At 34.9% G+C, this 23,366-nt stretch overlaps 5 protein-coding genes across 6 annotated transcripts; 3 read left to right on the top strand and 2 right to left on the bottom strand.

Moving 5' to 3' along the window:
- Positions 1–1,651: 1,651 nt before the first annotated feature.
- LOC143444339 (dolichyl-diphosphooligosaccharide--protein glycosyltransferase subunit TUSC3-like) lies at positions 1,652–5,174 on the top strand. Its single transcript, XM_076943534.1, has 7 exons — positions 1,652–1,851; positions 2,841–2,935; positions 3,012–3,204; positions 3,367–3,507; positions 3,823–3,963; positions 4,337–4,565; positions 4,654–5,174. The coding sequence occupies exons 1-7, from the start codon at positions 1,774–1,776 to the stop codon at positions 4,758–4,760; spliced, it is 984 nt and encodes a 327-aa protein (XP_076799649.1). The 5' UTR covers positions 1,652–1,773; the 3' UTR covers positions 4,761–5,174.
- Positions 5,175–6,921: 1,747 nt separating this feature from the next.
- On the top strand, positions 6,922–11,845 carry LOC143444336 (coiled-coil domain-containing protein 22 homolog). The gene is made up of 15 exons (XM_076943531.1): positions 6,922–7,078; positions 7,167–7,288; positions 7,399–7,575; positions 7,884–8,039; positions 8,177–8,295; positions 8,399–8,465; positions 8,754–8,866; positions 8,965–9,108; positions 9,416–9,583; positions 9,841–9,960; positions 10,144–10,260; positions 10,378–10,479; positions 10,602–10,805; positions 10,919–11,053; positions 11,127–11,845. The coding sequence occupies exons 1-15, from the start codon at positions 7,029–7,031 to the stop codon at positions 11,238–11,240; spliced, it is 1,908 nt and encodes a 635-aa protein (XP_076799646.1). The 5' UTR covers positions 6,922–7,028; the 3' UTR covers positions 11,241–11,845.
- A 3-nt stretch (positions 11,846–11,848) lies between these two features.
- LOC143444337 (protein phosphatase methylesterase 1-like) lies at positions 11,849–19,888 on the top strand. Of its 2 annotated transcripts, XM_076943533.1 has the most exons (10): positions 11,849–11,984; positions 12,080–12,257; positions 12,348–12,457; positions 12,697–12,845; positions 13,059–13,149; positions 13,756–13,821; positions 17,218–17,331; positions 18,972–19,099; positions 19,520–19,581; positions 19,652–19,888. In XM_076943533.1, exons 1-10 carry the CDS (start codon positions 11,902–11,904, stop codon positions 19,754–19,756), a joined length of 1,086 nt encoding a protein of 361 aa, XP_076799648.1. In that variant the 5' UTR covers positions 11,849–11,901; the 3' UTR covers positions 19,757–19,888. The 2 variants fall into 2 exon arrangements, with proteins under 2 accessions (XP_076799648.1, XP_076799647.1); XM_076943532.1 differs by having other exon boundaries at positions 19,520–19,888.
- Positions 14,271–16,431, bottom strand: LOC143444341 (uncharacterized). Its single transcript, XM_076943536.1, has 3 exons — positions 16,275–16,431; positions 15,993–16,105; positions 14,271–15,485 (listed from the first exon to the last, which is right to left on the bottom strand). Exons 1-3 carry the CDS (start codon positions 16,374–16,376, stop codon positions 15,113–15,115), a joined length of 588 nt encoding a protein of 195 aa, XP_076799651.1. The 5' UTR covers positions 16,377–16,431; the 3' UTR covers positions 14,271–15,112.
- On the bottom strand, positions 19,577–21,538 carry LOC143444340 (dTTP/UTP pyrophosphatase-like). Its single transcript, XM_076943535.1, has 4 exons — positions 21,217–21,538; positions 20,453–20,629; positions 20,116–20,339; positions 19,577–20,023 (listed from the first exon to the last, which is right to left on the bottom strand). Exons 1-4 carry the CDS (start codon positions 21,304–21,306, stop codon positions 19,885–19,887), a joined length of 630 nt encoding a protein of 209 aa, XP_076799650.1. The 5' UTR covers positions 21,307–21,538; the 3' UTR covers positions 19,577–19,884.
- Positions 21,539–23,366: the final 1,828 nt, after the last annotated feature.

A 23,366-nucleotide genomic window follows, 5' to 3' on the forward strand; every position in this document is an offset into this window, starting at 1 on the left:
TTTACATTTTTGCCGTTAATTCGGTTATTGCACTATTTTTAGTCTAATATTTTAGTTTTTGTGACTTCAAATTTTTATGATACCATTTTCAAGAAAAGTGACACGTCACAACCTGCAAACGCCATATAGCAAAATGCCGCCTGCCAGGGAAAGATCCACACTACATTGCATTTATGCGCTGTGGGACTAGGCTATACGTTTTGTAGGTTTTGCAACGAAAATGTTTTGACGTATAAACAACTTGGACAAAAAAGAACAAAGAACCGGATATCTTATACCGGTACTTTCGCACCTACTGGGAGCCTGTACAAAAGCCGTAGTTGAAAGTGTGACAGCTGCATCGCCTGCATGCAATGAAAAGCTGGTTATTTACGCCAATTAACGGATTTATAATAATTATAGTATCATGCTATGCACACCTTACTGCATTTCTGCCATCACGTCCAACGTACTGCTTTGCAGCTTTAATGCACCACACGCTAAAATTTGCGTCTTTGCATGCACAATTTCTCGTTGAAAACTGCCGTACTTTCCGGTCTGGTACAGTAAGGGGCGGCTTCCGTACATTTCTTCGCATCAAACCATCAAAAAAATTTCCATTGAACACATATATAAGGAGTTGTAGGGAGCATACTGCTGAGTTTTGCATACCTGCACTCAATATTTCTTTTCATGAGCTTCAGTGCCGCACCTAAGGTGACTTTTCATTTGGACTTAAATACTTGGACAGAGCTTCTTTGAGCTCAAATGTTGATGGAATTATTAAAAATGTGTAGTTGCGCACTTTATTGCATCCAAACATTATTGCACACTACACTTGCCATTTTTAATTCTTTGGCACACCCAAGATCTTGCTGAAAATGGCTATAATCTGGAGTCAGGGCCTAGTCTATGTACTTTGCAAATTTTTCATTCAGGGAACGTTTTGTCACACCAGATTGGAAAGTTTGCTTAGCGTGCGGGAGATAAAAATAAATTGCAAGTATAATGGCTATTGTTTCATTTTGATTGTGTGGGGGATTCTTTCCGAAAAACAGCAAATTTTCAAATCTGGTGGTCACACATTTCGTTCTCGGAGCTCGGTCTCTGTCTGGTTCAGTTGTAAATTGCAATCGGCTTTGCATTGCCATTAATGCTGCAAATAAGTGGGCACTGAACAGCACACCTATTTTAACTGCTTGCCTAAACAGTCTGGTTTATTGTTGGCTTAGCCTGCAGAGTATGGATATTTTCAGCAATATCTTATGTGTGGCAAAAAAGCAAAAATGAAATGTGCTGGTACACAAAAATGCCCCGACACACTTACAGTGCACAATTAGGTGCGCATTTACATAGAAATTGACTGATTCAATCTCTTAATGAACAAAACATTAAATTTGCAAAGGACTGTCCCAGTCAATAAGTGCAAAAACACACATATAAAATGCGCCACTGTTGTTCATGAAAAACAATATTTATTGAGTGCGCCTTAACCGAATTCTGCAGTCTGGCAATTAGCTGTGGAGAGCAAATATGTGATTCCAATGGACAAGGTTGTCATAGTACAATAGAAATTAGTATTATTAGGACCTGGAGGAATGTGATCTAGACAATAAATGAATTCATTAAATAGATCTAAATCCACTCTAACATTTAATATTTCCGTTAATGTTTTGTTGACTTTATCTTAGGTCCATCAATCTGTTTACAGAAGGACATTTAAGAACTGTTTAATACTGGCTGACTTGACACAGTGGCATAAAACACACTGGATATTCGACGCATTTGAAAACCATGAATGCCATTAAAGGAAGTTTGATTTTGTTTATTATAGGTTTGTTTTGTCATACGGCAAGCCCAAAGACAAAGCAGGTAAGAACGAATGTCATTTTAGTAGTAGCTTGTATGACAATTAGGCTAATTCATCAGACACTCATTTTGCACTTATTTTCAGCCGTATCTGCACATTTTGGGCATTAGTCAAGCTATTCGTTGTGGAGCACTGTTTTGCTGTAAAAAGCACTGCACTGCCCCAATGGTTGCTTGACACTTCCTTATGGCAGCAATCTGTCACTTTTTCGCTGATTTTGGTTAACTTTATACTTCTGCCAATACACTTATGAAAAATCACTTATTGATTAGTTAACAGTGATTGTTTAATGCAACAATTGTTTAAACTTTATATGGTATAGGCTAGTTAACGATTGTTGTATAACTGTTCAAGAAATGTTTTGGCTTTTGTGTGTGTAAGCCATGTGACAGAATGAAAATGTTTTCTGTACGGTTTGATTGTTTTTGTTTGAGACATTCATTCTATTACTACTGTAGTATCAAACTTGACATAAACATCACAACATGAAATCAACATCACCAATATTCAAGGATGCTGATTTCACATTGTGATGTCATAATCGTCAACTCCCTTATGTCATAATCGTCAACTCCCTTATATCATAAATAGCGGTGAGTTTGAAAGATAAACTTTCGTCAATAACTGCTTAACCATCAAATATTAGAGAAAAATTCTTTACGGATTTGACTTACTGAAAGCTGTTCTAATAATATGCATAAAGGGCAGCTTGTTTCAGCGCTTGCCACTCACTTTAAGAAAAATTTGTTGACAACAGTTAATCTTTGCTTTGATTGCTTTTCCGTTTTGTGGCATTAATAAGCAACAAAATGGTCTATTTTAGACCTTAGCTATAATTCTGGTTCTGCCATGCATACCCATATGTAATGCTCAATGTATGTTATTGGAGTTGGAAATACAGTTTATATATTTGGAAATTGGTATATAGTTTACTGTTCTAGAGAAGATGTGATTAGGTCAATGATGCTTAAAATTTGCTTGTTAATTTCAGGAGGTTCTTCAAGAAAAGGTGCATCAACTTATGGAATGGAGTAATCGAAGAACAGTCATTCAAATGGGCGGCAGCAAATTTGCTAATTATGTCAAGTGAGGAAAATAATGCATTAGGAATGATTTAAACAATGGAAGCAGAGTGGTTGAATTTATGTATTTTTTATTACAGAAGTAAACCAAGAAATTATTCTGTGATTGTCATGTTCACTGCTCTTAATCCCAAAAGAGGCTGCTCTGTATGCCAAGAAGCCAGTGATGAATTTACAATTTTAGCCAATTCTTATCGCTTTTCCCCAGCATATAGCAATTCTCTGTTTTTCGGTGTTGTCGATTTCGATGATGGTCAAGATATATTTAGAACTGTAATTAATTCTGCTGTCGTAATTTACGTACTGGTGTTGTTTAGATAAGTAAACAATGTAATAGATTAGTTACTAACTTTAATAATTGTGCTACGAAACGCTCACTTGATGTTTAAGTAATTTTTAATTTGAAAGCAAATCATTATATTCTCTTTCTTGCAGCTTGGTCTTAATTCTGCCCCTGCTTTTATACACTTCCCAGCAAAAGGTAAGCGTAAGGCTGTTGACACCTATGACATTCAAAGATATGGTTTTCATGCCGACAACATTGCAAAATGGATGGCAGAACGAACAGAAATAGTTGTAAGTTAAACTCTGTAATGATGGATGGAGTGTGTAACAATTGGATTTGCTAGATCGGTGAACCAACTCACACTGCTAACTGTAAAGTGCTTTAGGTTTTTATTTTTGTTACTTAATGCATGTTTTAATGTATGTGAAAAATGACCTCTAAACTTTTTTTCAAATTATTTGTATACTTTCGGTAGATTTGATATTAACTTGTATAGTCTACCAAACTTATGCAATCATTACAACTAATTATTTATGTACATATTATATATATATAAGTAGGTATGCTCCATTTATTTTTATGCACATGTACTTTTGTTCTCTTAGGTTCGCATATTCCGACCTCCAAATTATATGGGCACAGTAGTTTTGGTGCTGCTCTTTTCGCTGGCTGGTGGCTTGCTGTATGTCAGACGCAATAGTTTAGATTTCTTCTACAACAAAACCTTTTGGGGCGTTCTCTCAATTGTAGGTTATCACAACTAGTTTATTCTTTTATTACCGATATTTTGCTTCTAATACTAAAATGTATTTTTGAAGAATAATTTATACATAATAAGTAAAATGAATACACAAAGTAATTTGAGGAGCCAGACAAGGATGAAACATCATAAAAATGGCATAAATAGTATATACAGTTATACACGTTTCGCTTGTACAACCATTGTCAATGCAAGTTTTTATATTTCTGTTCGTTGTAGTTTTAATTCAAGCTTCTGCTTATGACGTTAGAAGTGTGTTTTATTGACTTTTATATTTGTATAACATAAGACTTGTGAATTCCAACATTGTGGAATTAGGCAAACTACTCCAGTTTGGTTATGGTAAAATTTCTTTGTAGTTCATTGTGCTTGGAATGACATCGGGTCAAATGTGGAACCATATACGTGGGCCACCATATTATCACCGTAACCCGCAGAACGGTGCCATTCATTATATTCATGGAAGCAGTCAAGGCCAACTTGTAGCAGAAACCCACCTTGTTATGCTCATTAATGCTGCCATTGTGGTTGGGTTTGCTCTTCTTAGTGAGGTGCATAATCCTGAAATGGAAGTTTCAAAACGAAGAGGTAGAATTTCTTCAATTGCCCTTGATATACAGTAAACTATTTAAAATGCAGCTGAAATGCTTGAGAAATAATTTTTATTTTTGTTTAGTTTTCGCCATTGGAGGTTTAGTCATGGTTGTATTCTTCTTCAGTCTATTGATATCAGTCTTTCGAAGAAAATACCAAAGTTATCCATACAGTTTGCTGATACGTTGAGTGAAAAACGTTCCATCTCTGCTTATTAATCAGACTATGTTATTTTGCATGGGCACTCCTGATTTCAACCAGCTTTCAGGGCTTTCATTTACAAAAATTATCCGGATATGGAAGATTACTGTGCAATAAATTAAACTTGCAAGCATTGCTGTAAAAATGCAGCATGCTGCAGGAATTTAAAGTAGTTGTTTCAAATGCACGTTTTTTTTAGTACTGCATGTTTTAAGAATAGAAAATGTTACACACTGTTGCTACTATTCACTAGTTGCTTTGAGTGTGCTGTCAAAGCTTTGCAGTCCTACAACTTGGGTAGCTATAGGAAAAAACCTTTTGCCTGTTGGACCTTCTATTGAATTCCGAACGGTTGCTTTGAAAAAATTTTAAATGTATGTGCCAATAAAAATTAAAAACAAAGTTTCTTTGCAGTTGCAAAAGCTCCACTTCTTTGCGTAGATTACTCTTCTTTTTATTCGGTTGGATATGGTAACATAATGATCTTTGTCCTCAGACCTCATCTTTCAACGACTTAAACCAGGCAATGAGTTCCCGGGTTATCAAGCTTGTCTTTGCAACTGTTCACCAGGTGCCGTGAACAACAGCAATTGTCGTTAACGCCTTGTCCAAGTGCATTACAACAGTAGCACCACGAGGTACTCGAACAAGACATCAATTTAGCGAGCTGCTCGTTGCACCTAGTAGAAAGTAGAGTGTTTATGGATTTTACCCTAGTTTTTCAGCTTTAGAAACTTTATTTTCTGCTTAGGTTTCATTAACCCATTCCGGTTAACTTTATCAGGGTTAATGAAACGTCGGTAGAAAATAAAGTTTCTGTTTTCACCAGTTGTGCCTTGTATTTGATGATCATTATGCCTGGTGGCAACCATAGTATATTTATTGAAGCAAGCTTACGTTTGCGAAAGCTCGTGTAGTAAAATCAATAATAAAGTTAACCTTCAAAGCATCAACCTATGTCTTGTTTTTTTTGTTTTACAGTATTTCTAAAATTGATCAGTTTAACAACATAAGTTTGGTGCGTAAAAATACAATTGCGGCGATATTCTAGACTTAGAGCTTGAGCAGGAAAGGTTGTAGGGTTGCCATAACCTCGAAATAACAACTGTTGTTAGATTTATATACCGCAGCTGTTTCAAGTTTGTTATTGCTACCGACATCTTATAACCCCAGCTTTAATCGTGTCTTGGCACAATTTCAGCACATAGCACAATGGCATTGTGGCTTGTGAAAAAGAGTATTTAAGGTCGTGGATTCGTGTTCACACAGTTTTGTAGCTTATGCTTCGTAAGACCACAGGAGGAATTAAAAATTTTCACAAAAAGAACCCCGGATTCATTTGTCTCTCCCGGATGTTTGGAGAAAAGCTCCGAAATTGCGCGGATTGTGGATAAAATCCCACAATTGTGGGCTAAGTTTCGACCCTGGGCAGGCTGGGCTATATAGGCTATGTAGCCTATAGGAGTCACCAGTGGTGGGCAGTTGGTACTTTAAAAGTACCGCCGATAACGGTATTTGGCAAAAATGTACGGACGGTTCCGCTATTCGGTACTATTTCAAAAAAGTAGTTCAGTTCGGGTACTTTTTGTGTAAAAGATGGTGCTGCAAATGCAATGTTATTATTTATTATGCTCCCGATAAAGGTTACTCCAGGTCAAAACATATTTGACCTTAATTGCTTGCAATTTTACTTGACATTTCCAGATTAAAAAATAACTACAGATGCTAAAATTAGTTCTAAGGATTAATTAACATGTAATTTTGAAAACATACTTGTTAAAATTTTGAAATAATCATGTGAAAAGTATCGAGTACCGGGACCGACTGAAATTTCTTGAAAAAAGTAATTCGGAAATATCATATCAAACGTAAAGATATATGTAAGGAATAAAATACAGAGCTAACCATTTGCGCAAAAAAAGTGGACGCATGAGCCAAATTTTCCTGGTGCATCATACCAATTATTTAGTAGGACAGTAGGGGCAGATTCAAATTCGCATAAATATGAAAATCTATTACTGTTTCTGTTAGTACATATCTATTCTTGGGAGTCTGAACAATACTGTGAATCAGACGGTCCAATTACTACCAGTACCATTCCAACTGTGGATGCAGTTGCTTTCAATTTTGCATGAATTTTTGACTTGCAATCGTATGATATTTTTACCAGTTGATAGGTTAAGTGCAAGAAATTTATACAGCAATGTTTATACTGTAAGTAGTAAGTACTATTGATTACCATATAGAGCCCGCAGTATGGAAGAAGTTGATCAAATTATTCTGCATTCATTTTTGAACATTGGATGGTATGTATGATATTTTCCTTAATATAAGCTAACACTTTGCAAAGAAACAACACTAAAGTTACTTATAATTGCAAAATGTTTGTCGTAGCGAGTTTGCTGAAGGTCTTAAAAGTCTAAAGCAATTAACAACAGAAGATGTCATTGAAGCTTCAGTGAAATGTATAAGAACAATAAACCCAGACTTTAAGATGTCTCATATTATGCCTCCTGGTAAGCTTTATAATGTTATTGTGATAATTTTTTTTCAATTTTGAATATTGAATAATTGTGAGTTACGTGATGTGTACTGTATGTAGTTTTTAATTTATTATGTTTATTAGGCATGTCAGCTAGATTCAGAGTGGGCAGTGCAATAGCCCAAGCCTGTCAGAATGTTGGATACCGTGACAGTATAGGATATGAAACGTTTCTGTACTCGTCAGAGAGTGATATTCGCAAAATATTCATGTTCCTGGTGGAAAAGCTGCCAAGGAAGGAAGGTGTAAAGGAGGATGAAGGTTTGTTTTTGACATCATATTCTACTGCATCTTCCTAAAAAATTATTTCTACGCTGTATCTACATCCTAAGGATTAGACAAAAGTAAGATTGCTTGTTCTTGGGTGTCTTGGTTCATGTCATTGAAGATTTCACTTATGCATACTAAAAATGCATGTTTATATTTTGGCGATGCAGTTCATCATGAAGTTGCATGGTCGACTTTCTTTGAGATGTTAAGCAGACTAACTAACCAATTGTATATGTTACCACAGTTTTAACTAAAAGTGATCTTCATGGTCAAACTGTTCCTCTTGGTTCCTTTCACAGTCGAAGCCACATCAGTTCTTAAACGAAGGATTGGGCAAGTTCTTCGAGAACAATGCGGCACACTGTGGATGCCTGCTTACTGCAAAGAGGATCAAAAAAGTGTTCAATTTATCACAGAAAATGTTCACGTTCCGGCATTTAGCAAGAAAAACAAAAGTGAGTAAGGAGGATTAATTTTGTTTAAATGATAAAACTTTTAAATTTTATCTCATTTGCTTTCATATTTCTTTCCTTTTAAGATTTTTTGCATATTTTCACATTTCAAATTTAAATCGTCTGCTTTATTTTTGTAGTTGATGCTGACAAAACTTTATTCATATATGAGCAAATTTCTCACCATGATAGACTAGTGCCATCCATACTGGAACTTAATGCAAATGGATTGGCGCAGTCCAGTGCAGCATTGATTCAGGTATCCAATTTTTAAGGACACACAGATATTTCAAATTACACATTTCCAAAATATTTGGATCAAATGAAATTGTTTACAATTATTTGATTTCATTGTTGTACAGAAAGAAGTTTCTGGAAAGAAAGTTTTGAAAGAATCATTTCAGTGGAAGCAGCGTTGTCTTGTTCCAGGTAACTCAGCAATTGTGAGAGTTGTGATTGCTCTTGAGACTATACGTATGTTCAGTATCTTTGAATACATAGCAGTATCACAAACAAATATATAACTATCAAATGAAAGAATCAATTTATAAACATGTAGAGCCATAGCTTTGTTAACGTTTTCATTTGTATTAAAATTTTACAGAACTCCACAGTTATTGTGGCTTGTGAGCATTTCCTCATACTAGTTACATGCTGTTTAGATGTTTTCCAAGTAGAATACTCTGTATTATAGTGAACAGAGTTGTTTCGTTTCAGATGACCTCTCTCTCAGTTCTAGCTTTGATGAAGTCATTCAAGTTGTCAGTGGGCAAAGCAAGCAGAGCAAACAATCAAGATTTGCTCATGCAAAAAAGTTGCAGTTTACATCAGTTCGTAAATATAATACTGTTGTTATTGTACATGAAAATTCCTAACCAATTCATGAATCGTGTAGGATTTTCACAAATTGTACAATTCATTTGGACAGACAGAGCCTACCTTTCAAAATGTGTCAGCAGTTCGTCCATCTGTCCCAAAGAAACCAAAACATTTATCAAGAGAGCGAACAAACGACAATGCAACAAAACTTGAGTCATCCACACTTCTTCCCGAAGAAATGGCAACAACCAGAGTTGGTTTTTGATGCAAAGAATTCTTGTATATTATTTAATTATAATGACAGAATTGTTTGATATTTTTTCCATAAAATCTTATTGACTTCCATGAAATTTGATACGTTAGATTACAGAAGTTTTACAAATTTAAGCTTTTCCTGAGGGTGGTTTCATTTAGTTACAAAATAAAAACTGAATTCAGAATATTCAAGTAGCTGCTGTTAAAGAAAACTCATGTAACTAGTTTTACAACAACTAATAAAATAGCTTACTTGATAAGAAAGAAGCAAATTAATCTTCTTACAAAGATGATCCAACTTTTAGGAAATTGTGGAAGAACAAGTTGAGGATGGCAAGGAGATCACTGTCGAAACAGAAGAAGAACGGTTTGAAAGAGAAGAAAATGAACTGAAGGAGGTAATTTCCCAAGCAGATCAACAACAAGAAAGCAACAGAGATGAAATCAGAAATGTGGAAGCCAAAATAAAACAAGTGAGACATATTTTATGTAAAGGCAGCAGTTAATAAAATGGTGCTGAACTTCAGGTGTTGAACGTGGTATTAGAAAGCAGTGTTGCTATGACTTCATTAGATTTAACTCGATTTACAATTTAAACCGACTTGACTTCACTCGTATCACAAAATAAATTGACTCGACTTGACTCAAGTCAGAAAAAATGACTTGGGTACAACACTGTGACAGAGTAATATGAAAACGCATTTTCATAAATAATTTTTTAATTTTGCAGATGAAACTTGAAATTGGTGAACTTGACTCCACCATTGACGAAGAAAAACAACAAATAAACTTGAAGGAGAAAACAGTGCACTTGCTGCCGAATGCTGAAGAAAACATAGAAAAGCTGAAGGTGTTCTATTGTTTTTATGCTCACTTGGTGTTAGTAGAGGAATAATTATTACGTATTGTGTTGCAATGTATGATAAGTTTCACCATTAAGCATGCAATGACCTTACCCTGGGCATACAATGATCATTATCAGTCATTTGTTCATTAAGCCAACATCTTTTTTATTCTTTTTCGTACGATAAAGGCCCTGGTGGAGAAGAATTCACAAAGACTTATTGGGCTCGGCAAACTCTGGGAAGAGCGAAGAGTACCTTTAATAGAAGAAATTCGTGAACTTAAACAGAGGGGCTCTGCCTCCCAGGCAAGCAATACTTGTGCATAAAAATGTTCTCATTTCCCTGATTTGCAACATTTATATTCAAATTGATCAGCTTATACTTGTGATGTTCTGAATGACTGAACAGAAATACTGTCACAGGTTGATACGGAAAGCAAGTTGGAAGAAATCAAAACACTTCGGAAAAGAATGAAAGAAGCGAGCGAGGAAACTAAGAAAAAGGAGCAGTTAATGAAACAACTGGTACGATAATTTTTTCAAATGAATTTGTAAAAAGAGTCCTGTTAGTTTCGTCCTGAGCTTTGATTGATTTCTGGTGTGTGGTAATTGTTCTACTGCTGACAACAAGGTTCGTTTTCCTTCAGACAACTGAACTTGAATCAATGAAACGGGATGTTTCAAGGCAATCCTATACTAAGAGGATCCTGGAGATTGTTTCCAGCATTCACAAGCAACAACTACAAATTCAACGTGTTATTGCTGACACCAGAGCAGTGCAGAAGCAAATAAATCAGATGAGAGGAAGAATTGATAGAACGTTTACTGCTGCTGATGAAATAATTTTTAAGGTGATCCTGCACTGTGTCAGGTTTAGAAATGAAATATGGTTGTTGGATGCCTGGCAATTATAAAGCTGTTGGCAGGCTGTTGGTGAAAGCTAATGTCATATTATTCATTCCAGGATGCAAAAAAAGATGTGAATGTTAAGCAGGCCTACAAGTATCTTGTTTCATTACACGATAACTGTAATGCTCTCATACAAACTGTCGAAGCTACTGGTGCAATCATGCGTGAAATTCGTGATTTGGAAGATCAGGTTAGAGACATTCAATTAGTTAACTAGCTATATTAGTCGCGCGGTTATATTGAACAAATTTTTTGCATTCAAGATCAACGCTGAAACAAAGAAGAATGCTGAGGAAAATCTTGCTAAGATTATGAAAGATTTCAAGGAAATGAAAAAGGAAAATGCAATTTTAATGAAGCAATTGAAAGAACGTTAAATTTATGCAATTTTTTCAATCAAGTTCAATGCGAAATTTTGTTGATACTTTTCAATTTTTTGCAAAAGTAAATGTTTTAACCACATTTCAATGCAAAATAATGATGCCATTGCTGCATTCAGCAACATTTGAGCATTACCATGAGTTTATTTGTTGCTGCGATATCTTGGTATCGCTCAGATAATTCGTATGGAACATTAATCTCCTTCTTTCTAAATGTCTTTACGCAAAATCTTCTTTCAATTTCATATTTGTGCAATAACTTTAACAGTGCCGATATTGTCAAAAGATTTTTCTTGTCACTGTTTATTTTTATTACAATACCTGCAGTCAAAGTATCTCATTATTGCAGACTAGTAGTAGCATGTCACCACCATTTGCTCAAATTTTCATTGTCAGGTGATTCGTATGATCTGATATGTGCTACAGCTAATATCAGTCAAGCCATATATCCTTCTATGCTTGATGGCATATAGAACTAACTTTTTGATCGGTCAAAATCACTTTATTGTTGTTTTGATTATTTTCGCGCTCAAAATACTTTCGTTTGACTGAAGTGTTTGATTTTTTTCATTTATGTTTTAACTCATATTCGTTTCCACAGACCGCAACATGATATTAGAGTTAGACAAACTAAATTAATACTCATGTGACTTGTAAAATGTCCGCACTTCAGAAACGTCTGCAGAGTAAGGGCTTACCACCACTGCCAATGTCGTCGTCGTCACATTCTAGCAGAGGCAGGTGTGTGATGATGCATAAAAATTGTAGTTTCTGTTGTTGTTGTGATAATTAATCAATGTTGATTCATTCCAATAACTTTTCTTAATCCTGTTCAGGCTACAGAAAGGAAAAAAGGATTTTTCTCTTAAGCACTGGAAAGATTACTTTGATGAGAGCAAAACAATAGAGGTTGGCTTAAGCAAGTTTAACATTTACTGCAACGGAAACTCCGGTCCTCTCATAGTCTTTTTACATGGTGGAGGATTTTCTGGTCTAAGCTGGGCCCTTCTTACTGTGAGTGCAATGAGATAAAAGTGTGAGAATCAGGCTTGGCACAAAACCCCCATCTTTGTAGTTGATAAAACGTATCAATTGTTTTTGTAGAAACACTTGACATCATTGGTTGAATGTCGTTGTGTTGCAATTGATTTTCGGGGCCACGGAGAAACTGCAACTCATGATGATTACAATTTGTCAGCTGAGACACTGGCTGGGTAAATGTTCGGTAGGGATTTCTTACTGATTTTGCTGGAAAAGATTTTAGTTAAAAATGTTACATAGCAAGAAACATCATTTGATGAAGTCTTATCAGGTGTTGTTTTTGTGATCGCGTTTATATAAAAAATACAGTTAGACAACATCATAAATATAAAAATCACACAATCCTGCAGATAAGTTTGCCAAGGACATATGCCATTGCAGACTCATTTATTATCATTCTTCTTCATTGCAGCGATGTCTGTGACATTATTAGCACTATAAGCGATCCTTCTCATCTTATTCTGATTGGGCACAGCATGGGTGGAGCAATTGCTGTGCATGCTGCAAATACCAATCGTTTGCATTCTTTGGCTGGTCTGGTAGTAATTGATGTTGTTGAAGGTAATTAGTATCATGTGAAACGTAATGTTACGTACTTGTTTGTCAAATTTGGTTTTGGCACATTGTAGATTTGCTTTGGTGCTTCATTTTACATGCCTTACAGGAAACGGCAACATTTTATAACACTTCTAATGATCTAGTGCCATTGATGACGATGATAATACTGTAGTTTTAACATGGCAACACAGGGTTTTCATGCTGTAATTTGTTCAGGAACGGCGCTAGAATCTCTTCATACAATGCATCATGTACTGCAAAATCGTCCAAGCTGTTTTGAGTCAATAGAAAAAGCAAATGAGTGGTGGTACGTATGGTTATTCAATAATGTCCTTCAGTTTTTTGTTCATCATTCTTTAATCATCAAGCTTGTGTGACAAGTTTTTTGATTGACTTTGTTGTAAGTTAGTTCGCAAAATGAATATTTTCTAACTGTATTTAATAAATCAGCTTTTGCCGTTAGAGGTTGTTTAAAATATTCTTCATATTATGGCAAGCCATACTGGACAAAAGTGAAAACGGTGTTATGTAAGGTATTGGGTTGGCCAAGTGGGACAAAAAACAAGTATTTGCTGGAAATAACAAGTTAACAAAGATTGGAGTGCTGAGTTGGGATCGATGTTGGCCGAAGTGGATTGAAATGTTTTAGTCTGTCTAGGTTGGTGGCTGCAATGTACTTGCAATTTCAGGTTGGGGTTAGGCTAGCATAGAGGAAATTGTAGCACCTACACGCACGAGATTCATCAACGTCCACGCCAAACTTTTTTGTCTCTGTATGTGATGTTTCTGTCCACTTTAGCCAACAACTCACCCACTTGGCCAACCCAATGCCTTACATGTAACGATTTTCACTTTTGTCCAATATGGCTTATCATATTAAATATCCATTTGTGTCACTACTTCTGTCTTGTAGTGTTCGGTCAGGATACATTCGAAATTTGGAATCAGCACGTGTCTCAATGATTGGACAGCTAAAAAGGTTTGTTTTTGGGTTGTGTTTTTGTCTTTCTATTGTGATATAAAGGAGTCATATTACCGGGAAAGATATTTTAATTTTTGAACATACAAGCCCTTTATTTATTGTGAGGTAGTGTGTAATGCTTACATACAATGGTGTGTGATTGCATTATTTGGAATAATAGTGTGAGAAAATAGATCATGAAAAGGATGAACATAATGATAAGTTCTTTAGTTTGTGCCCTTTATGTTTTAGTAAATAATTTATTTGTCCATGTAACGTTCTCTCTCTTTCTAATTTGGACTGAAAACAGATTAGTTGTCTGCGCTTGGTATCTTGCTCATGCATCACATTGTTATTTAACTTGGATGTGATTTACTTAATTGAAAGCGTGATGTCACCTGGTTTGTGTAAAATCCTATAACTTTGACGTAAGTCCTGACGTTGCTTATTTTTTGACGAGTCCAAAAGTTGTTCTTTATGTGATTTATTTCACTTGTTAATATAACATCTCTTTACTTGGTCACAAAAAACAAAGAGTGGCTTTTCATAAGTTTCTGCAGAAATTAGGCAATAAGAGCGATGTGTTACCAGTATACCATATAATTCTTATCTGTCAGAACATGAATTATGCAAACAGCAAACTTCATGTCTTGTCTTCCAGTACAAACATTTGCCATACAATGTAAAACAGATGTACTGGTACCGGTAGGAACTACAAACAACATTCAAAGATATTTTTTAATTTGTTAGCCAAGAAAGAATCAAGAAGTAGTCATATTTTTGTAGCACATCATTTACAGTGATTTTGATTTAAAGATGCAAGATTTGTTGGTGAGGCAAATTTTTAAAAACATATGCTTTCATTCATTGTAAATATATTGCGTAAGATCTATTAGCAGTTTTACACATCTTGATTCTTTCAATTTGCAAATACTTTAGTTATCTCTTGTTATTTCTGGTAAAACATGAGCATTACTTGATTTGATAGTGCACATTCTGATTATGCACAGCATTTAATGATAATTAATGCTATAGGGTGATTCGTAATGAAACCAGAAAGGAAAATATAACAGAATACTATGTTCCTCAATGAGATACAAAATAAAGTAAGATAACATTGTGTTATCAGATTGGACTCTCATATATTGGAGACATTTCCCAATATATGAGAGTTTTCATGTACACAGTTTTCATGTATCAAGTAAGAACATTAAATTATAAATAATGTATGCTGAACGATGTTCTTGCCGCAGAATTGCATTCACAAAAGGCAAAACGGTACTATTTACTTTCTGGGTATTCCAAATTTTCAGCTATTGTTATGGTTTATAACTCTTTCCTTCGGATAGTCATTGTGGAGATTATTGTTTTCATTTGCAATGTTAGAATTTTCGTTTTCCTCTTCAGAACCGTGACTATATTGTGAATGTTTGTCAATCCATTCCTTGACACTCTTCATGTCTAAGCCTTTATTGTTTGAGTAGAAACATTTGTCTGATCCTTTTGAGTTTATCGATTGTTTTGAACTTGTTGACGGCTCAGGACTTGACTTTTGGCTTCCTGATGAAATAAGATCTGATGAGAGTTGACGATACAGGGTGCTGTGTAGTTCGGTCGGTGATTGTTTGCAGCGCTTATAAACAAGATCTTCGTGCCATTGTCCCGTTTTTGTTTTTAGTTCGCTTAAAAAAAGAGTCTGGGTTTAAACAAAGTAAATCAATTCAACTACATATAACAACAACTTTTGCTTATATCTCATATTTTATGTAAAAATTTTGCCATATTTTTTTGCCTTTATTTCACCTGTGGTATCTTCACTTTTAAAAGAATTGAATTTTTATGAAACGATTTTTTAATAGAGCAAACCTCGTGACCCTTATAAATTTCCTGTCAGGAAGTCAGTGGATCATACCAGAATTTGCTAAGTCACTCTATGGAGGACATTTAAAAGTCATTTTGAAACCGTTTGAACCACCATATCAATAAATATTAATTGAAATAATTTTGTATGTAGTGACTTGTGCATAAGTTGTAAATGCATTGATACACATTTTATCATCCATATTGTGTAATATGAATGAGTGTGTAATATGGCATAAATGTATTGTGCTTGTAATTTAAACAAACTTGTCAGTTCAGTTTGGCGTTGATGACATAATGCTTGTATATGATATTCAAACTGATCTTACCAATCATCGTGGATTGACATATATTCATCCATTCTTTGAAGTTGAATACGAACAGCAAGTTGTGCAACTCTACGTTCTTCCCTCTGCTTAATTGCTTTATTTCTTTTTAAAACCTATTAACATAAAGACCTTGTTAAATGTTTCAAGATCTTAGTCTTTGTGATCAGAAAGGTTTTGTTCTCGCTTCCTCCGATAAAGTATCATTTATCATTTATTTTTAATCTTATGTGCTAATCTATTTCCATGCAAAACTGTATATTTTCCTTACTACAAAACATTTACCTGAAGAATTGCTGCCTTTTCCCAATCAGACAAATTTTTCAAATTCGTGAGATTTTCTGTTAATTCAATGTCCATTTTTATTTGATGACTTGTTTCACTCATAAAATCTTATTTATGAAATTGAGCACAAGTCTAAAATGCACATAACCTGTTTGATATAATATGTTTAAACTGCCTCAAACATTTTTCATTTATTGGTCATATTAATTCACATATCTAATATTACAAAACGCCTCAGGCACAATGTATAGAGTTATTTTACGACTTGTGCCTCTTATGTCACTAAAAATTTATTCCTCACATGAGTAAACTTGTGTTTTCAATTGTTGAATTAATTATCTGATCAGTATTTCAAGACTCACATAAAATTCAAACTAATAAAGCAAAAATTTTTCACTGCAGATTTTGCTTAGATAGGCTTGCAGTACTGTCTCATAACATAACTTTTTCCTGTATGTTTTTCATTCAGCCAGGTCTTCTTGACTTATTAAAACCGACCTAACACTTCTGAGGGATTTATTAATCAACGTCTCCTTCTATGAGACAGCTTCCTGTGGTGGACTCTCTTTCCTCTTAATGCAATAGTGAAAGCTTCATATGAACTTTTTTGTATATGCTAGTTAAGTTTTTATACGGATTTGGAAATGCGCTGGCTTTTGTGCTATTACTCATTGTTTTGTGTATGAAACTGTACTGTACTATGAAACGATACTGCTTATAAATTTCATCAAAATTTTTACTAAGCGTTTAAAAGTTTTTTTTTTAATGTAATGGTGTTGTTGCCATTTTTCAATTCTGTTTTTTTTTTTTTATCAAAATTCCTTAACGTTACAATTATGTTTAACTATTTTAGAAGCTGTTAAAATAACATAACTCCTTAGCTGATATCAAAAACCTTTTCTTCAAAATTTTAGAGAGTTTTCTTACTATGTTTACTTTTTAGACAGGAATGGCAAGAACGGAAATTAATGACTGCAGAAAGGATGACCATGTCGTCACTTGCTGTGGTCAACGAAGAGGAAGAAAATAATATAGATGAAGAAAACGGCAACAGCAGGTTAATCTTAAAATTTTTTGTGTTGTAATCACGTTGTAATTTGTTATGTATGTTTATTATGTAATTTGTAATGTGTTATAATTGTATTGTAAATTTTGAACAAAAAACGAATGATGAACGATACAATGTTGCGCATCATATGAACTTTGCCCGAAAGACTGACTGCAAAAAATGTCATTACATATGCACCACAATTAAACGCAACTTTGCAAAGAAAATTTTGTCCGATTCATTTAATACAACAGGAAGTTATAGGACTTTTTGACTCCTTTAACCATACTAGTCCAGTCCAATTTCTTGAAACAAAACCGTCTCAGGTTTCTGTTACATCATTATTTATACAGCCTTGATTGTACAGGTAAATACATGCATATTTAAACTAATCTACATTGTTTTTTTCAAAATCCTTAGCAAAATTGTAATTGCCTGACATTGTTGTTTAAAACAGTAACTTTTGTTTGCAAAGTTGAAATTGTTGCTGAATCTTTATAAAATACTTTAATTTTCATTTCATCCACTCAATGTCCTTGCTAGTTACAGAAAGCATTTTCTAGTTCCTTTGTAAAAGATTGCCATTAGCTGTTGTGCTACTGCAACATTACGCTGTCTACACCTACGACCTACGTCATCCTGTGGAAATGGAAACAGTTTTTGCGCACTATATGATACGAGCGTGTTGTGTGCAAAATATGCCCTTGAGGCAAAAACTTTTTTACATAGTCACGTCATTGTAGTCTGTGAAGTGTGTGCTGGTTTCTGTATTGGAGGCCCTGTTAACACCTAAATTGCTCGTTAACTACAGCTTATTTTCTTATTATAAAATAAGCTGTTTCTGTAAAACTACACAAAGTTGTTTCATTAGAAGCTGTCTATTAAACTGAAACTTTCAATAGTAACTATTTTATACCAACCTAACAGCTATTTGGCATACCGTAACATGACATTATTCTTAAATATAAGGTTGCCGCCACAGCTCCATTCAAATCTTTCTATTGGTTATGTCACAAGCATAGCATGAACAATCAGGTCAACGAAGACATCACTAGTTTAATTTTGTCATTCATGATGTAAAATACCGACTATGATGTAAAAAATGTACCGATCACCCACACACAATCGTCCATCTTGGACGTATGTTTAATCCACGGCACGCGATACAATGGTCTTATCGTCACCGTTGTGTGGTCTTACTCATATATGTTCGTGGTATGAGTAGTTTTGCTCTTCAGTATAAATGGCGTTCGTGTTATTGCGAATACTACTACCAGTTTACTCATAAGATGCTGTTTATTTTTATGTTCCTTTGCGTTTTTTTAACAAAAATTTTTAGCTTTATAGTAATAGTGTAATAAGCATATAGGCATGTGTCAACATTTATAGCAAAGAAGTCATTTCGTTGTTTCAATGGAAATTTTCAAGTTTAAGCTTTTCCTGAACCATATTTAGTGTCAGTAATTTTCCCGGAATAAAGGGCCCATTATGTGTGTCATGCTGTAGCTTTTTACAGAGTAAAGGTCAAATTATCTGTCATGTCATAACAGTGCGATCATGTAACTGCAACATTTCAAAGTGTTTGTTCTTTTTTGTTTTTAAGTTTGAGAACTTTTTTCTGGCGTTTAATTCTTTTTGTATTATTGCAGCTCAGATTCAATGAAATATTGCTGGAGGATTGACTTGTCTAAAACAGAAAAATTTTGGGAAGGTTGGTTCCGGGGATTGTCAAGTTCGTTTCTGGCTGTACCGGTCCCAAAAATGTTGATGTTAGCAGGTTTGATATACAACTTTTTCCACAATCAATTTGAAGGAATGCTGTGTATTTTAACTATCTCTTCTATGTTTAGCCTTTTTCCTTCAGCTTTGTGGTTGTATCATTTTAGCAATTTAGGCTGTTTTCAAGGCAATATCATAACACTTTCATTTTTAAACTCTTTTGTGGTCACACTCATCACAAAAAAGCATGTTTCATTTGCAGTTTTGGAGTGAACTGCTGTGAAAAAGCCAATACAAAAGTCTTCATTAATTATTAAAACGTTTCAGTTTCTATTAAGCCTATACAATTATACATACACAGCAAATCATTTGTTTGCTATTACATGCTACCACGCTTTGTGGAAAATTACAGCAGTTTTTATGTGAGCTGTGCTATCAACTTTTTTATTAACAATAATAATGGTTGGTTTATTGTTAGGTGTTGATCGCCTGGATCGAGAGCTATCTATAGGACAGATGCAAGGAAAATTTCAAATGCAGGTTGGCAGATGCATTGAGGTGTTCACTTTGAATAAAACTTTGCATTTAACTTATAAAATGTTAATTATAGATCATGGAAAAAAGTGGACATGCTTTACACGAAGATATTCCGGATAAAGTAGCACAAGTAATTTCAAATTTCTTAGTTCGTCATAAACTTGCAACACACAGATGAAGACATATTGGACTAGACAAGAGAAGGATTTCTATTTGAAAGCAGATCCCTATTAAAGAAATAACTGTACTTTTAAGACGATTGTTGTGTCGTGACTTTAACCAGCAATAAAATAAGTTTCACAATGTTCAATTGTTGTTGGTGAATTTTACCAGCTCGGTGAAAAATTTATAAGCTGGAAATCCAACAACATTATAATAATCTCCATCGATCTTTTCCACAAGCAAAGCGCCCAGACCTTGTATTCCATAAGCACCAGCTTTGTTCCTGTAAGTTGCAGGTATTAAAGTAAAGTTAATTTTGTGTAACACTTCCACAAAATTGTTTCATGTATTGTGGTTAATTGAGTTGCAACTTACAGAGGTTCACCAGTGTCCACATAGCTCCTAATTTGTTCCTGTGTCAGCTTTCCAAACGTGACCCTTGTTGTTTCAGTAAACAGTGTTTCTTCATGTTTTTTTGAATACACTTTTATCAAGGAAACGCCTGTACACACTTGATGGCATCCATTGTTCAACATGTTTAATGTTTCAACTGCGGTTTCATGTTTATGTGGTTTTCCAATAATTTTGTCATCATGTATCTAAGTAAAAGAGCATTTATGTTTCATTTAAAATAAAATCCTTATGATAGCAGAACCTGAAACCTTTTAAATTGCATTATTAAAGACAGTACATTAAAACAACTGTTACCAACTATAACTGTATCTGCTCCGACAACCAGAATTTCTTCGTTTGTGTTTTGAAACTGTTCTGCAACAGCAAGTGCCTTTTGGTGCGCCAATGACTTCACATAATCTCTTGCATCAGAGAAAGCATTTTTGTCAACTGTTTCTTCGTAAAATGGCGATGGAATGACATCAAACTTAACTCCCTGTAAAAGATCGAGGTATATATCAAGCTCATTGTGGTAATTCACCATGGAAATATTGAATAACTTCACTTTTTTCGTACTGTAACATGCAAATGCAGTGTCTATATAATCTGGCCCAACACTAAAGGCCCGATTTCAACTAAAATTTTAATATACCGGTAAGTAAAAAACCAAAGCAACATATATGTAAGTTCATGGAGTAATTGTTCAATTTGAGAGAGAAGATGTAGTAAAAGGTTGTATTTACTACAGTATTTAGACACTTCACTTGATTTAATTAGTTACATGGAAGAGTTTCATGAGGAAGTACAGTATGTAGGTCCTAGGCCTAGTAATGTTATGAGATAACCACAAAGTTAAACTTTCTTTAGCTGGAAAATTGTCTCACTTTATTTCGTTGAGTTGATGGCAGACTGTTGTAATGTACTTGAAATTTTATTACCACGAGCTTAGGCTTTAGCCAAATCTAACGCAAATCAACAACACAGCTTACTGACATAAACATTTTTGAGATAGGCTATTGTACTGAATTTGATGTTCACGGAATTTTTATCAGAAATAAGTCATCAGGGCAAACAGATACTTACTAGTTGTTGTAAAATTGCTTTTCGTTGAGGGGAAGAACTTGCCAAGACAACTCTGAGGTTGGCAAGAATTTCTTTGGCCGGTGACAACATTGAAAAGTTGACTTTCGGTTGGCAGTTGGTAAAAAGTATTAAACCACTCTCTTCCTTGTCGTGAGCTATCACTCGGAAGTTTTCTTTCTCATCAGCACACGTAACTTCCAGTGTTTTGTGTACTGAAACTAACCCGGAATCTATTTCCAGTCTTCTACGGACGTAATGTAACGTCCGGCGTACGTCAAACCCTTGCTCCAGGACGAAACTTATGCGTCATGCGTGACGTGACAGTGTGACAGGAAAATGACTGCGCTTGGTGCGGTCTGCCTGTGTTTCCAACATTGTTTTAGACATTCTATTCGGAAGTTTTTACAACTTTTGCATTTCGTTTTGTTTTTTATTCAAGTCGAATACTTTTATTGTTGCTTATTAGACTTTCGCGTTTCAACCCCGGGTCAATCAAGAGGTATATTGGCTTTTTTGTCATGATGTATTGTTTTAATTCTAACATCAAAATACCTAGGTAGGTCTAGCGAAGCCGAGATAACTTCAATTCAAGAAAGAGACAAGTAAAATAAATGCTGTAGCAAAACGGAAGACATTATGCTATATGTATTGTTGTTGGGCTTTTCCTTATGCACGACTGCGTCTAACTTGATATTATTTTCTTGGCAAATAACATATGCCGAAGCACAGGCACAACTTGACGAGTAGAGACGTCTCATAATACTGTCTGTGTGCCTCCTTGTCCAAAAGACGATGATGCAATACTAGGCCTACCATACGTCTTCTTTTAGGAGGATTTGTCCTCTTTTTTCAAGAAAAGCGAATGGTCCTCCAAGGACGCTAAAAAATGCCCAAATGTCCTCTTTTTTCGCATTTTGAGTTAGTTGCTTATACTTTCAACAAAACTTTTAGGCGAGACGTTGTATTTATTTCCAAAAAATTACTGTAGCCATGAAACATGATGAATTGCTGGTTTAAAAAATGTTTTCCAACAAATTGCCCTACCAGCCCGACCTTCTTGGTTGTTATTGCAAACATTGTTCGACGTTCTCTGTAACATTTGGGCCTTTTAACATGCGAGGATCTGTCGCAATTTTTCTGGCACGAGCTCGAACTTAACAGACCGTAACGAAAGTACCGCTAGTCGTCTCGACAAGTTCGTGGTTTTACATGCGCGCATGTTGAGTTAAGTTCGAACTTGGGGTCTGTTAAGTTCAAACTTGCGCTAGAAAAATTGCAACAGAACCTCACATGTAAAAAGGCCCATTAATAAAGCAAAGGTGTGAGTTTTGTAGGCCTAGCCTACTATTAGTATTACTTAGGGCTACCATATATTCTCTTTTCTAAAGAAAAATGAATTGTGCTCAAAGTATAGCCTACTGAAAAATGTCAAAATGTCCTCTTTTTTGCATTTTTCGCTTTCTTGCTTATATTTTCAACACAATTATATTTTTATGTGACTTTTTGGCATGAGGCCTAAGTCAAGTGACTTTTCGGCGACAGCATGAGGTCTAACCATTTTTGTTATCATTGTTTTGATTTAGACAACCACAAAAGCTGAATAAAGCTAAGCAATAACGCCAAAGAAATATACTGTGTTTTCTGATGAACTGCGGCAAAAGTATCCTTGTTTCAGAAAAGGATGTAATGATTTTGAAGCTGAATGCATTACTTGTGCATATGCGTATAGTTATCCAAAAACATGTGATAAATTCTTTAAACGTAAAACTCTATTTGCATTGTACTAGCTGGCGAAATTGTCCTCTTTTTAGGCGATGAAAATATAGTAGGCCTATGCAATACGAACTGTGAAATGGAGAAAAATACAATGACTTTTTAGGCAAATAAACGCGATGTCCTGCCGTTACTTAGCGGACACGGTGGGGAACGCTACTATACCACCTATCCCTTTATTCACTAACCCTTTTTACATGGCGACTTTAAGCGAGTTCAACTCACTTTGCTTACAACGTGTCAACTCGACTCGCATAAATAACTTGGTTTAACACGCTTAGACACGGGCTTAGATTTTTAAATCCCAATATCACTCAATTTCGATGATTTCTTTGATTCGTAAAGAAATAGGATATACAGTCGAATCCGCTTAATTC

Source organism: Clavelina lepadiformis, chromosome 1 (assembly GCF_947623445.1).
Source record: "Clavelina lepadiformis chromosome 1, kaClaLepa1.1, whole genome shotgun sequence".
Classification (NCBI taxonomy): domain Eukaryota; kingdom Metazoa; phylum Chordata; class Ascidiacea; order Aplousobranchia; family Clavelinidae; genus Clavelina; species Clavelina lepadiformis.

What these genes read in the sequence shown, in the direction of transcription:
- LOC143444336 (XM_076943531.1), top strand. Translation starts at nt 7,029, where the DNA reads ATGGAAGAAGTTGATCAAATTATTCTGCATTCATTTTTGAACATTGGA. An exon ending in CCAGTGCAGCATTGATTCAG is followed by an intron (nt 8,296 to 8,398) that starts GTATCCAATTTT and finishes ATTGTTGTACAG; the next exon opens with AAAGAAGTTTCTGGAAAGAA. An exon ending in GCAGCGTTGTCTTGTTCCAG is followed by an intron (nt 8,466 to 8,753) that starts GTAACTCAGCAA and finishes GTTTCGTTTCAG; the next exon opens with ATGACCTCTCTCTCAGTTCT.
- LOC143444340 (XM_076943535.1), bottom strand. Translation starts at nt 21,306, where the DNA reads ATGTTGTCACCGGCCAAAGAAATTCTTGCCAACCTCAGAGTTGTCTTG. An exon ending in AAGCAATTTTACAACAACTA is followed by an intron (nt 20,630 to 21,216) that starts GTAAGTATCTGT and finishes GATCTTTTACAG; the next exon opens with GGAGTTAAGTTTGATGTCAT. An exon ending in GTGGACACTGGTGAACCTCT is followed by an intron (nt 20,024 to 20,115) that starts GTAAGTTGCAAC and finishes TGCAACTTACAG; the next exon opens with GAACAAAGCTGGTGCTTATG.
- LOC143444337 (XM_076943532.1), top strand. Translation starts at nt 11,902, where the DNA reads ATGTCCGCACTTCAGAAACGTCTGCAGAGTAAGGGCTTACCACCACTG. An exon ending in GAAAAAGCAAATGAGTGGTG is followed by an intron (nt 13,150 to 13,755) that starts GTACGTATGGTT and finishes TCTGTCTTGTAG; the next exon opens with TGTTCGGTCAGGATACATTC. An exon ending in GAAGAAAACGGCAACAGCAG is followed by an intron (nt 17,332 to 18,971) that starts GTTAATCTTAAA and finishes GTATTATTGCAG; the next exon opens with CTCAGATTCAATGAAATATT.
- LOC143444339 (XM_076943534.1), top strand. Translation starts at nt 1,774, where the DNA reads ATGAATGCCATTAAAGGAAGTTTGATTTTGTTTATTATAGGTTTGTTT. An exon ending in AAATTTGCTAATTATGTCAA is followed by an intron (nt 2,936 to 3,011) that starts GTGAGGAAAATA and finishes TTTTTATTACAG; the next exon opens with AAGTAAACCAAGAAATTATT. An exon ending in CAGAACGAACAGAAATAGTT is followed by an intron (nt 3,508 to 3,822) that starts GTAAGTTAAACT and finishes TTGTTCTCTTAG; the next exon opens with GTTCGCATATTCCGACCTCC.
- LOC143444341 (XM_076943536.1), bottom strand. Translation starts at nt 16,376, where the DNA reads ATGAGTGAAACAAGTCATCAAATAAAAATGGACATTGAATTAACAGAA. An exon ending in AAAAGGCAGCAATTCTTCAG is followed by an intron (nt 16,106 to 16,274) that starts GTAAATGTTTTG and finishes TTATGTTAATAG; the next exon opens with GTTTTAAAAAGAAATAAAGC. An exon ending in ATGTCAATCCACGATGATTG is followed by an intron (nt 15,486 to 15,992) that starts GTAAGATCAGTT and finishes TCTTTTTTTAAG; the next exon opens with CGAACTAAAAACAAAAACGG.